The sequence below is a fragment of the Capra hircus genome, chromosome 4 (assembly GCF_001704415.2).
Source record: "Capra hircus breed San Clemente chromosome 4, ASM170441v1, whole genome shotgun sequence".
Classification (NCBI taxonomy): domain Eukaryota; kingdom Metazoa; phylum Chordata; class Mammalia; order Artiodactyla; family Bovidae; genus Capra; species Capra hircus.
Window position 1 is genome coordinate 54,242,994 of NC_030811.1, and position 12,621 is coordinate 54,255,614.

General features: G+C 34.9%; 1 protein-coding gene across 1 annotated transcript in view; it reads left to right on the forward strand.

Annotated features, from left to right (window-relative positions):
- The window catches only part of ZNRF2 (zinc and ring finger 2), a 92,023-nt gene that overhangs the window by 56,410 nt on the left and 22,992 nt on the right, over positions 1-12,621 (forward strand). Inside the window, exon 2 of the mRNA XM_018047106.1 lies at positions 235-330. Coding sequence (XP_017902595.1) covers positions 235-330 — 96 coding nt within the window. The remainder of the gene's footprint in view (positions 1-234; positions 331-12,621) is intronic.

Genomic DNA, 12,621 nt, shown 5'->3' on the forward strand with positions numbered 1-12,621 from the left:
TGAGAGTTTTGTAGTGAGTCAGATTTTCTTCATTGAAATTGGATGGTGTTCATAAACTGATTTAAGTCAGACACTATAGTCACAAACTCTTTTCCCAACTTAAGTTGTGCATAGGTAGTGTATTAATGTACGTGTAATACTGAAGTTTAAAATGCTTTTTCTTCCTTGCTTTTTTAAAGAGCAAGGCTGGATATTTAAAATTGTTAAGTAACATGGATTTCTTTTATTTTTTAGGATTTAAGTGCCCTGTATGCTCAAAATTTGTACCCTCAGATGAAATGGATTTACATCTTGTGATGTGTTTAACAAAGCCAAGAATAACCTATAATGGTAAGTTCAGTGCTTTAAAATGATACTTTAAATTATCATTGTAGTTATATTTCATAAAATGTATTATGAATTTCGTGTTTCAGGTAGAAGTTAAAAGGCCAGGAGGGACTGTCTCAGAGCCTTGAGCTAACTGATACCCTGATTAGGTCTGGTACTTTGGCCGTGCCTTTCTTACCTGACCACAATCTCCAGATATTTTCAGTGTAGTCTTAGTACATTTTGAAGTAGACTTGGGAAAAAAAAAAGAGTAGTTCATTTGTGACTTTAGATGAAAGAGTGAAATAAAGGAAAAATGAGAGCTTTTTTCAAAATTTTATTGATAAAAAGAGAGACTTCAAAATCCGTGGAGAAATTTTAAATTTTTCAAATGTAAAATTTGGTTTGAAATAGAATGAGTAAGAAGAGTACCAGCAAACAGTGAAATTGAAAGACTGACTCGTTGACTAGCAAATGTTTTTTGAGTGCCTGTCACCTCTGAGGTGTTTAGTGTTAGAAACTTGGGATATACCAGTAAATAAATCAGATGGGTCCTATAGCATAGGACCAACCAAAAGTTTAAGCAGTGTAGTAACACTTTGTCAGTAATCTGAGACTTCTCCTCAGATTATAGAAACTTGTAGGAGTACAACTTAATATTGAAATGAACATGTTATTTTGAGTAGCTTTTTTGCAAAGTGATTTAGGAATGTCTCTCTTGATAAGGTAGTGCTTCAGCCCCACTCTTATAGTAGTAATTGAGCACTTTCCCCCATTTTCCAGTGACTAAATAAAAATAGCTTTCAGCATTTTCTTTGAATAGTATATGTGCCTGTTGATTATATATAAACCTTTTTGCATTAGGAAATTGAGTTGGCTACTTTGCATAATCTAATTGAAATTTAGTTGCTTAAGAAACAAAAGACAGGTTCAAAATTTGAGATAAAACTGATTGGGCTTGTTTCTCATATGTTATTATCTTATTCTCCTCCATAATTATTATGTTCATTGCAAGTGTTTTTAAAATGAATAGCCTTAAATGTTAAGACTCTTGCCTTGAATTTTAAAAGACAAGTGTATTTCCTTTTACCATATAATATATTTGCACATAATCTTAGTATTCTGTTTATTTTTTGTGCAGTATATTTGGATTTAGTCTTCTTACGTGTTGATATTTGGCAGTTTTTAATTTCCTGGTTGAGCTGTGCCTGGTCATTAAAGTGTTCTAATAGATCACTTATTTGGTGGCTTAAAGAGCAGTATATAACCTTCTATTTGGGGATACCTTGATCCAAGAATTCAGGTTTTAAATATTTGACAGTATTCCAGTTTAGATATTAGTAGAAAAAGTGAAGTTTCAGCCACTTTTAAGAAGAGCTGCCTACTGTAAGGTAGGTAGGCCTGAAAAGTTTTAAATTGTTAATTATATATGGGTATCTATAGAAATTCACAACAAGAAGCAAAAACAGCTTCTTTATAAACATGTATGATTCTTGAATTTTTAAAAATGTGGACAGTGGTCAACTATGAGTGAAAAGGAAGAACTGTGATTGACTGGTTTAGGTTAGATAGAGGTAGCAGATTGGTAGTGTACTCTCCCCTCACAGGCTGTGGGAATTCTAAGGCAAAGGCCTGTAGGGGAAGGAAAAAATGATCCCCTTACCCTTGAGTTCTTGGCTGCGACCTCTGTAATAGAAGACAGATTAATAAGAGAAAAACAAAAGTTTATTAACATGTATACCTCCTGGGTTCATAGGAGGTATTCCTGAGAAAATGAGATCTCCAGGGTGGCTTATAATGTGGGCTTAATAACATCTTCAGCTGCAGACAAAGAAGAAAGTGAGGATGGGGAGGCCAGTTGTGGAGAATTACCACGAAAATCATGATAAACGAGGTTTGTTACGCAGGTGTAAGTTAGTGCCGTCTCCTTCTCTTGTTGTAATCTTTTGTGATTTAGAGCCCTCATTCTTTTCCTGGAACTGAGGAGACATCCTGGCAAATGAAGAGTTCCTCTGCTTAATCTTATGTAACAGCCTAAATGGGAAAAGAATTTGAAAGTGCTTCTTGTTTTGTGTAGTAATTTTAAAATTTAGCATGTATTTACTTTATAAATAAGATGATGGATCAGAAGTGGTCATACAAGAAACAGTCTTACCCAGTTACCAGAATTGTATACCTATTTTATGTGGCACTAAATTCAGTTTTATTGCCCTTCTTTTAGCATTTAGCTGCTCAAAAGCAGTACCAGTTTGCAATTAAAATGTTATAAACAACGATACTTGGTACAAACTGTAATCTTTAAGTTCAGCTTGCTGAGTTCAGATCTCTGTTTTATTACTTAATTCCAGTATGAAATCTTGGTTTTGATTTTCTCTCCTGTAAACTTAGGACTGGAAGTAGCGCCTATCTTCACAGAGTAACTGTGAAAATCATACATACTTCTTTGTAGGTTTTATAGTGAGTGTTAAGTAAACAAGACCTGTTGTTATAAATATAACCTTTGACTTTAAGAGGTAAAGATATAGTGGATACCATATTTAATGTGCTGACAAGTCTAAATTTCTTTTGCTGTTTTAAAAGCTCATAGTAACTTAATTCTAAATTAGATGTCTAAAAGTCTTGCATAGCAATAATAGTTCCTATAATATATGGAGAAGCAAGGGGATAATTAGAGCACTACCTGTTCTCACCTGATGTGACAAATTTACAATTGCAATTCAAGGAAAGAAATACTTTTTCTGCTTTCTGTAAGGAATATGGTGGCCGGCACAGCTGAAATCTGAGGTCTAAAATTGATAGGCAGTTTGCTTACTCTTTGAAGAAGCATAAATCCTTTCATATTCAGTACAGAAAATATTGTAAAAAACTAACTGTAAATGGATATGTGTTTCTGTTACCTTTTTTCTTATGGCCTATTATAAAGGAAGATAGGTAGAATAGAAGTTGAAATTAAAATACATATTTCAGTGAGAAGGAAGTTCTGTAGATCTCTAAAGCATAAAGTAGGTTTCAGATTTCTGTTTCTGATTTCTTCAATAAAATTTGAGAAGGAAAATTACGTATTTTTTAATTTATAGATTCTTATTTTGTTTCATGATTTTATAAATCATTGTCTTGCCTTTTTTTGTGTTCTTATCATATCACTTTTATAACATTGATTTTTTAAAAATTAATCCAACATTCAAGGTAAGCTTTCCTGAATCATAAGAAATCTTAAGAAACAGAACAGAGACAATGAAAAGACCTTTCTTGGAGTGCAAGAAAACCGAGTAAACCTACAGAGCTGTCCTCAGAGGGAAAGTTTTTCCTCTGGTCACAGTTCTTACTTTGGTTAGAAAGTAGTATAGGCAGACTCATTTTAAACAAATTTTAATGCAAATTTATACAATACCTTTCTAAATTTGTCTCATTTTTATGTTTCTTCTTTATTGGAGCAAAGATACGAATCATCTCATGTCTATCAACAGTTTTGCTCTTTCAAAATTATTGTATATGTATATAAATTAGTCTATTAATAAGATTTGGAGAGAAATGGAAGATATACTTGTAAATAACAACTAGGTAGGTATAGTTTGGGGCAACAGAATGATAAGAGAATTGTAGGTGAAAAGATAAATTAGGGCTGAATAATGAAGTTTTTAAATAAATTACGTGTAATTATTTGTATTCATGTGCAAAAATATTTGTAAGGAAAATAATTTCTCTAAAGACCGGTTGGAAGAATGGTATGGTATTTCATGTAGGAAATGGTCAGATGATTGTTAGGTAGAGAAAGAGATGAAGAAAGAATGAATTGAGTTCAGTGATTGCTAGAAATGGGGAAGGAGGAGCCACAGGTGACTTGAGGATTGGCACTGGAGGACTCAAATTGGGGTAAAAAGGCTGTAAAAGTACCTAGCTGCTCTCAACATTGTTGATCTTTGCAAAATGTGAAAATTGTGAATTTTTTTTTTAGGATTTTTCCAAAATGATTAAGGGATTAAGGTCATTGTATATTTTAAGGTAACAAAACAATAAAAATAATAAAAATATTCTAGATAGTCTCCTTTGGTATCTAAATATTTATGATATTTGTGATTTGCTTGATTTCTTCCATTTTTTGCTAGGCAGACTTTGGGATCTCCAGGCTTCTTGACCTCTCAGTACCTCATAGGTTATTGTTACTTAGGATTCTTTTTATCTTAATCCCTTTAAACTGTACTTCTTGGTATTCAGTTCTTAGACCTTTCCTTGTAATGGTTTTTGGTGTGAGAGATCTTTTTACAGCTGAAAAATCTTTGACACCCAGTACCCAAATTTTGGTTTCTAAATACCATTCTCATGTAAAAAGAAAACAGGATTCCTTGGAGAAATGGCTGATTCCAGGACTGGAGCAGCGAAAGAAAAACCTGGAGATACTGTATGATTTGAATGCAAGGAAGCGCTCAAAAATCAGAAAAGATGAAGGACACAGGAGGAGCAAACCTGAATGAGCTCCCAGTAAACAATTTGAGCAACAGAATTAATACAGCATGGCGATGGTAGTTTAGTCATTAAGTTGTGTCTGCCTCTTGTGACCACTTGGACTGTAGCCCTCCAGGCTCCTGTATCCATGGATTTTTCCAGGCAGTAATCCTGGAGTGGGTTGCCATTTCCTTCTCCAGGGGATCTTCCCGACCCAGGGATCGAACTTGGGTTTCCTGCATTGCAGGTGGATTCTTCATCAACTGATCCACCAGGGAAGCCCTGTAGCATGGTATTGGATTATAACTCAGTGTATAAAATAAATATATCTCGTTCCACTAATCAATCAGTAAATTAATACAGAAAAGTAGAAGTTTAACCTGGATAGTAATTCTAAGAGACAGACCATACATTTCTTTAAAAAAATTTTTTTTAAGATTTTTAACATTCTCATTTGTGGTTATTTAAAATAATATTTTTCCAAAAATTTTTAATGGTCCATATGTGCTCTCTGATTTTAAGTGTCCCCAAGACACACTAAAATGTATAATGTCACATATATAATTTGAAATACCTAATCTTAGTTTATTATCCTTACAGTGGTGGATGAAGGGGGTTTTTAGGTGGATGAGAGCTACTGTTGTAAGCCCCAGCAACAAAAAACTTTGTAATTTTCTCTTCCTTAGGGAAAACATGAGTTAATTTTGTTAGGTTTCATGTTGTGACATTCTCCTAGTGAAGGACTCATATTGTGAAGTCTTACTTTCTAGTTTCAGACATTTTATGTTATTATATACAGAATACAGATGAGTGACTATAGAATAGCCTGTTATTCGTTATTCATTAACATAAGACTGAACTGGGCTCTACATGTTTTATACTTTATTAAATCTTACTAAGGAAAAGTTCACTGTCTTCCTCAGTGCTGGTTTTTCTAAGATTGTCAGTTTACCTATTAAGGGACATGCTTTGTCTCTACATTTGATTCACTGAGAACCTATACTTCATTGTTAAACTTGTAAAATTTGTGCCTACTGTTTTGTAGTTCTGCTACTGTTAAGGGTGAGATTTGGTACTATTTGAATATCAGATCGGTTTTGCTGGTTATAAAGAGAAGCTAGGTTTTAGGCAAGTCTTTGGGTTTCCTAGATTTACGACATACCTGCAAATGAAGATAACATTTTCAAGCATTAATGCACATTTGTTTTCTTTGTATTCTTGCATTAGTTTGAAGCTTAAAAATGATGTTGATAGATAACGGTGCCAGTGGACATGCCTGTCTTATGTGTCTTGAGTGTTTCATTGTTTCATAGATGCTGGCTAAGAGTTATGGTTAATCATCTTCATTGTATATATGTCATTCTCATTTCATTCTCTTTTACTTTAAGGCAAAAAACAGCCTAATTTTGTTAATTGCTTTGTTCCTTTATTTGTTGATAAATTACATTGGTAGATTTTATAATGTTTCAATTGAATTGTGTTGATTTCTAATATTAACTGAATTTAACTGTTTGATCATAGATAATTCTTGTAAAGCAATGTTACCAAGTTTGTGCTAACTGAAGATTATGCTAATAAAATGAGTGGGAAAGCTTTCCATCTTTGCTCTAGAATAATTTGAAAAACCCTGTAAGGACTATTATTTTCATATTGTATATAATTTGACTGCAAAACCATATAGCCCCCCAATTTTAAAATCTTTGACAGTCCTTATAACTTCCCTGATTATTAGTATATTTGTGTTCTTTGACGTCCTTAGTCAATTATGGGAATTTGTATTTTGTTAGAAAATATTTTTCTTCTGAATTTCCTAATTAATTGCCACAGCATTGCATTGCATATGCTATTTTCTTACAAATATTATAATTTTTATTTTTTGTTATATTGGCCTTTTCATTCTAATGTATATTTTTGTACTTTTGAACCTTAGGCTATTTGAAAGAGCTTATATTTAGTTTGTATTTTCAAAAAAGCTTCTTTAGAGTTTTAAGTAAAGCTAATAATAAGTACTGTGGACTGGATAAAGCTACTTTCTTTTCAGTTTTTTAATTTTAATAGAAGTATTTTAGAAATAGAAATATTTTTCCTACAAGAGGCTTTAGTTGTATCTGAGGTTTTAATATGTATCTGAGAAGAAAATGTTCTTCAGTTTGAAGATAAATTTTTTTATGACAGGAGGAGTATGTGTGATGGGAAGTCATTCTGATCTTGTTATTAGAGAATGCTGCACATAATAACTGTTTTTAATAACTATGTGACCACATACATCATTGATTTCTGTAAATCATGAATATAAGAGAAGCAAATATGTTCTCTGTAGAGTAAAAAAATTACTTATATTATTGTTTTTAAAACATATGTATGCATATACTTCCAGTAAACTGTTTGGTTGTGTTACTGAATTACTCTGTGTTCTTGCCTATGTTTGGTTTACATAGTCTGACAAATTTGGAAAGAGTTTATTAGTGTCCCCTCTGTGGCCATAGTTTCATTAATTTTTTTCTTACACTGTTATAAGTTCCTTTTGGTGATAGTTGCCTTGTAGCAGTCTTTTTCTGGCTTTATGTATTTCATAATATGTTGTTTACACAGATATTATGGCTTATTTTCCTTTTCCGTTGAATCCTTTTATGTTATAAAGCATACTTCTCTCTATTCTGCTTTCTCTAATGTTATTTGACTTAGGCTTACCAGAAACCATGCAGCGTCTTAGATTTTTACCTTGTTTTTGTTGTTCAGTCAGAATCATGTCCAACTCTTTATGACCCCATGAACTATAGCACACCAGGCTTCTCTGTCCTTCAGTGTTTCCTGGAGTTTGTTTAAATTCATGTCCATTGAGTCGGTGATGCCATCCAACCATCTCATCCTCTGTAGCCCCCTTCTCCTCCTGCCCTCAATCTTTCCCAGAATCAGGATCTTTTCCAGTCAGGTGGCTCTTTGCATCAGGTGGCCATAGTATTACAGGTTCAATATCCGCCCTTCCAATGAATATTCAGGGTTGATTTCTTTTAGGATTTACTGGTTTGAACTTCTTGCTGTCCAAGGGTCTCTCAAGAGTCTTCTCCCAACATCACAGTTTGAAAGCGTCAATTCTTCGGTGCTCAGTCTTCCTTATGGTCCAACTCTCACATCTGTACATGACCACTGGAAAAACCATAGCTTTGACTATATGTACCTTTCGTAAGCAAAGTAATGTCTCTGCTTTGTAATATGCTGTCTAGGTTTGTCATAGTTTTTCTTCCAAGGAGTAGGCCTCTTTTAATTTCATGGTTGAAGTATACCCTCGACAGTGATTTTGGAGCCCTAGAAAATAAAATCTGTCACTGTTTCCGCTTTTCCCCACCTACATGCCATGAAGTGATGAGACTGGATGCCATGATCTTCTTTTTTTGAATGTTGTGTTTTAAGCTAGCTTTTCCCCTCTCCTCTTTCACCTTCATCAAGAGGCTCTTTAGTTCCTCCTCACTTTCTGCCATTAGAGTGATATCATCTGTATATCTAAGGTTATTGATGTTTCTCCCAGCAATCTTGATTCCAGCTTGTGTTCCTTCCAGCCCAGCATTTCTCATGATGTACTCTCCATGTAAGTTAAATAAGCAGGGTGACAATATACAGCCTTGACATACTCCTTTTCCTATTTGGAATCAGTTTACCCATACCCAGATAATCACAATGGGGTGACTCACCTTGAGTCAGATAACCTGGAGTGTAAAGTCGAGTGGGCCTTAGGGAGCATTACTACAAAGTTGGTAGAAGTGATGGAATTCCAGCTGAGCTAATTCAAATCCTAAAAGATTATGCTGTTAAAGTTATGTTATGAAAGTGAAAGTGGAGAGTGAAAAAGTTGGCTTAAAGCTCAACATTCAGAAGACAAAAATCATGGCATCTGGTCCCATCACTTCACGGCAGATAGATGGGGAAACAGTGGAAATAGTGTCAGACTTTATTTTTTTGGGCTCCAAAATCACTGCAAGATGGTGACCGCAGCCATGAAATTAAAAGACGCTTACTCCTTAGAAGAAAAGTTATGACCAACCTAGATAGTATATGCAAAAGCAGAGACATTACTTTGCCGACTAAGGTCCGTCTAGTCAAGGCTATGATTTTTCCAGTGGTCAGGTATGGATGTGAGAGTTGGACTGTGAAGAAAGCTGAGCGCCGAAGAATTGATGCATTTGAACTGTGGTGTTGGAGAAGACTCTCGAGAGTCCCTTGGACTGCAAGGAGATCCAACCAGTCCATTCTGAAGGAGATCAGCCCTGGGATTTCTTCTGAAGGAATGATGCTAAAGCTGAAACTCCAGTACTTTGCTACCTCATGCAAAGAGTTGACTCATTAGAAAAGACTCTGATGCTGGGAGGGATTGGGGGCAGGAGGACAAGGGGAAGACCGAGGATGAGATGCCTGGATGGCATCACCGACTCGATGGCTGTGAGTCTGAGTGAACTCCGGGAGGTGGTGATGGACAGGGAGGGCTGGCGTGCTGCAATTCATGGGGTCGCAAAGAGTCGGACACAACTGAGTGAACTGAACTGAACCGGACTGAAACTATAAAAATCCTAACTTTTTTTGTATAGTTTTTCTGTGTATTCTTTCTACCTCTTCTTAATATCATCTGCTTCTGTTAGGTCCTTGCCATTTCTGTCCTTTATTGTGCCCATCTTTGCATGAAATGTTCCCTTGGTATCTCCAGTTTTCTTTAGTCTTTCCAGTTCTATTATTTTTCTCTTTCTTTGCGTTGTTCACTTAAGAAAGCTTTCTTATCTCTCTTCACTGTTGTCTGAAACTGCATTCAGTTTGGTATCTCTTCCCATTTCTCCACTCCCTTTCTCTCATATTCTTTTCTCAACTATTTGTAAAGCTTCCTCAGACGACCACTTTGCCTTCCTGTATTTCTTTTTCTTAAGGATAGTTTTGGCCACTGCCTCCTGTACAGTATTACGAACTTCCATCCATAGCTCTTCAGGCACTCAGACCTGATCCCTTGAATCTGCTTGTCACCTTCACTGTATAATCATAAGGGATTAGGTTTAGGTCATACCTGCAGGGCCTAGTGGTTTTCCTTATTTTCTTCAATTTGTATATTGAGGGTTTTCTTCTTGTTTTAATTTTCTTTTTCATTACAAGCATTTTTGTGAATAATTTCTTTAGTCTTTCATGGATGATATACTTAATGAGCTGTTGGGTTCCCAGGTGTTTCTTGTTTGCTTTCACATATGATTACTATCTTAGCTAAATATAGGATATTTTAGTTTTTTTCCCCTTCAAGTCTGTAAAATTGTAGTGTTTTCTTATTCCCAGTATTACAGATGTGAGGTCTTGCTGGGTCTCATTTTTCTTTCATCTTAATTTGCCTGTACTTTCAATTTGGAAGCTTACAGATTAATTTCTTTTTTTTGAAGGTTGAAACTTCTCTTTTTGTTCCCAGGATGCATCTGTCTGTTTGTTCACTCTGCTCCCATCTCTAATTGAGACTTTAAAAGACTTTTCAGTCTAGAAATGCAGATCTTTAGTTAGCTCGGGGATTATTTTCTTCTCGTATTTCTTTGATTATTATTTCTTTCTCTGTTCCTTTTTCTGTTCCTGTGACTCCTGTAATTTCAATACAGAAGCTCCTGGATTTATCCTCTGTTTCTTATGTCTCTGTTAATGATTTTTGTTTTTTATTTACATGATGTTTATTGTAGATTACTGACTTAGTTTTCTGCATTGACCTTCCTTTCCCCTTCCTCTGAAGTATTAATCCTTCTAGGAGTTTCTGCTTGTAAAGTCGTCATCTCCCTTACTTCCATTCATTCGTTTGTTCTGATTTTATGGTAAGTGTCTATTTCAGGTTTTTAGCTTGGTTCACCTTCATTCACATTGTTGTGTGTACTTAGTTTATGAATTTTCTCTGTTACATAATGTTAGCGCGCACAGAGATCACACTTACTTGTTTCTCAAATAGAAGAGAATAGAATGCAAGATACTTTCCTCTTGTGAACCTTGTGGTCATAAACTTGGTGCACACTAGCCCTTTTTGTTTAAAACTGTTTCCCTGTTCTTGGATGCAGAGAGTTCTGTCCTCAGCCCAACTCAGTAGCTTCTTTTCTTTGAGTAGTACTTTGACCATCAGAGCAGCCTCCTCCCTTATTCTAATGGGATTCACTCAGGTACTGAAGTTGCCTTGGGCAACTGAAGGATTGGTGAAATTTGAGCAGACAGAAATAAACCTCATTCAGAATCAGTGTGTTTCCCCTCTCCTTAAAAAATTTTTTTGAAGAAAGCATTTTACATTTGCCCTTTCTTGATTTTCATGAGATTTCATTACATGAATTTTCAGATGAATCTAGATTTAGTTTCTCCAGGGTTTTTCTCACAGGTTTTTTTTTTTTTTTTAAAAGTAATTTAGTCGCAATGTTTAGTCGCAGTATTCAGTCATTTAGTAGGAGAGTATAAGGGGATCAAGAAAGAACTCTGAGTTGTTACTATTGCATGACTTATTGTGAGAAATACTGGTTCTCACCTTCCTTTTTCCTCCAGATACATGTGAGTTTCACACTTTGCTTTGTTATCTTGGTGGAGTGGACATTTAAAATATCTCTCCTGTGTATACATAGTACTTATAACTCTTTACCCATAATTTTAATCAACTTATTATTTATTGTCAAGCTCTGCATATATTAGTGCTTTCTGGTTGATAGGCTGATAGGAACCACCTGGATAAAGAAGTCAATACACTTTAAAAAAAAAAAAAAAATGTCTGAGCTCAGCTGAGTCACCAGACTGCAAACTAAGTGCCCAAGTCACCGAAACTCCAGCCCCCCGACTTTGCGGTGTTTTCTCTCTCCATTGGTTCATTTGTTGCTTGGTGCTTTTAGTCTTCTGAGATCTTCTGTTTTCTTAGCTGTTCAAAAAATATTTTTCAAGCAGTAACTGTGCAAAACACCATGCTGCGTGCTGGAGTAAGCAGAATCTACAAGGTTCTCTTCCTCATGGAATTTATTGTTTCTTGAATACAGAGATTGCAAAATATTGGCCACCTTCTTCTCACAGACTCTATTTTTGTTTGTATCAAAAATGTTTGGCCAATGAAAAATAAAACAAATGAAAAAAAAAAAAAAACACCAAGGAACTTCCCTGGCAGTCTAGTGGTTAAGACTCCACCTTCTAATTCCTTCCTCCTCATAGACTCAGGAGGAAGCAGAAGGGAAGGAGCCTCACACTCCAGCCTCAGTTAATAAAAGCAGTACATACACATACACATTGTAACACTCATTCTCAAATCCATTCTAACAGAATGATAGAAACACTCCTACTTCATAAATCTGATAATAGTTCTGACATAATATGTTTTTTATAAGCCATTTGAGTTGATATTTTTTAGTTTCAATATGATAGTAAATGGAATTTTAATTTAACCAACATTTAGAGTTAAGCATTTTTACATTAACTCTTCAATTTTTAATTATCAATATTAAAGAGTATATGAGATATAACTATTGAGACTTACAATTTATTTGAAGAAAATGAATCTCAAAGAATTTTGTGTGTTGTCCAAAATTCAGGTCTTCCATTTGCATTCTCATTGGATCTCCATAATACTCTTAAGAGACCCGTCTAGCAGGTTTCATCATTTCTTTCAGTTGGAGATAACAGGCTCAGAGGAAGAGTCCCTTCTCAGTAGTCCTATAACTAGTATTCAGAACATACCTGCTCCTTGCTAGGTACAATTCTAGACATTTAACAGGTGTATTTTAAATTCTTACCATTGCCCTATGGAGTAGGTATTGTTATCCCCATTATGTACCTAGATCTGTTGCAGTGTTGGAATTTTATCTTATTTAATTCCTACCACTGCCCTGTGAAGTAGGTATTGTTATCCCCATT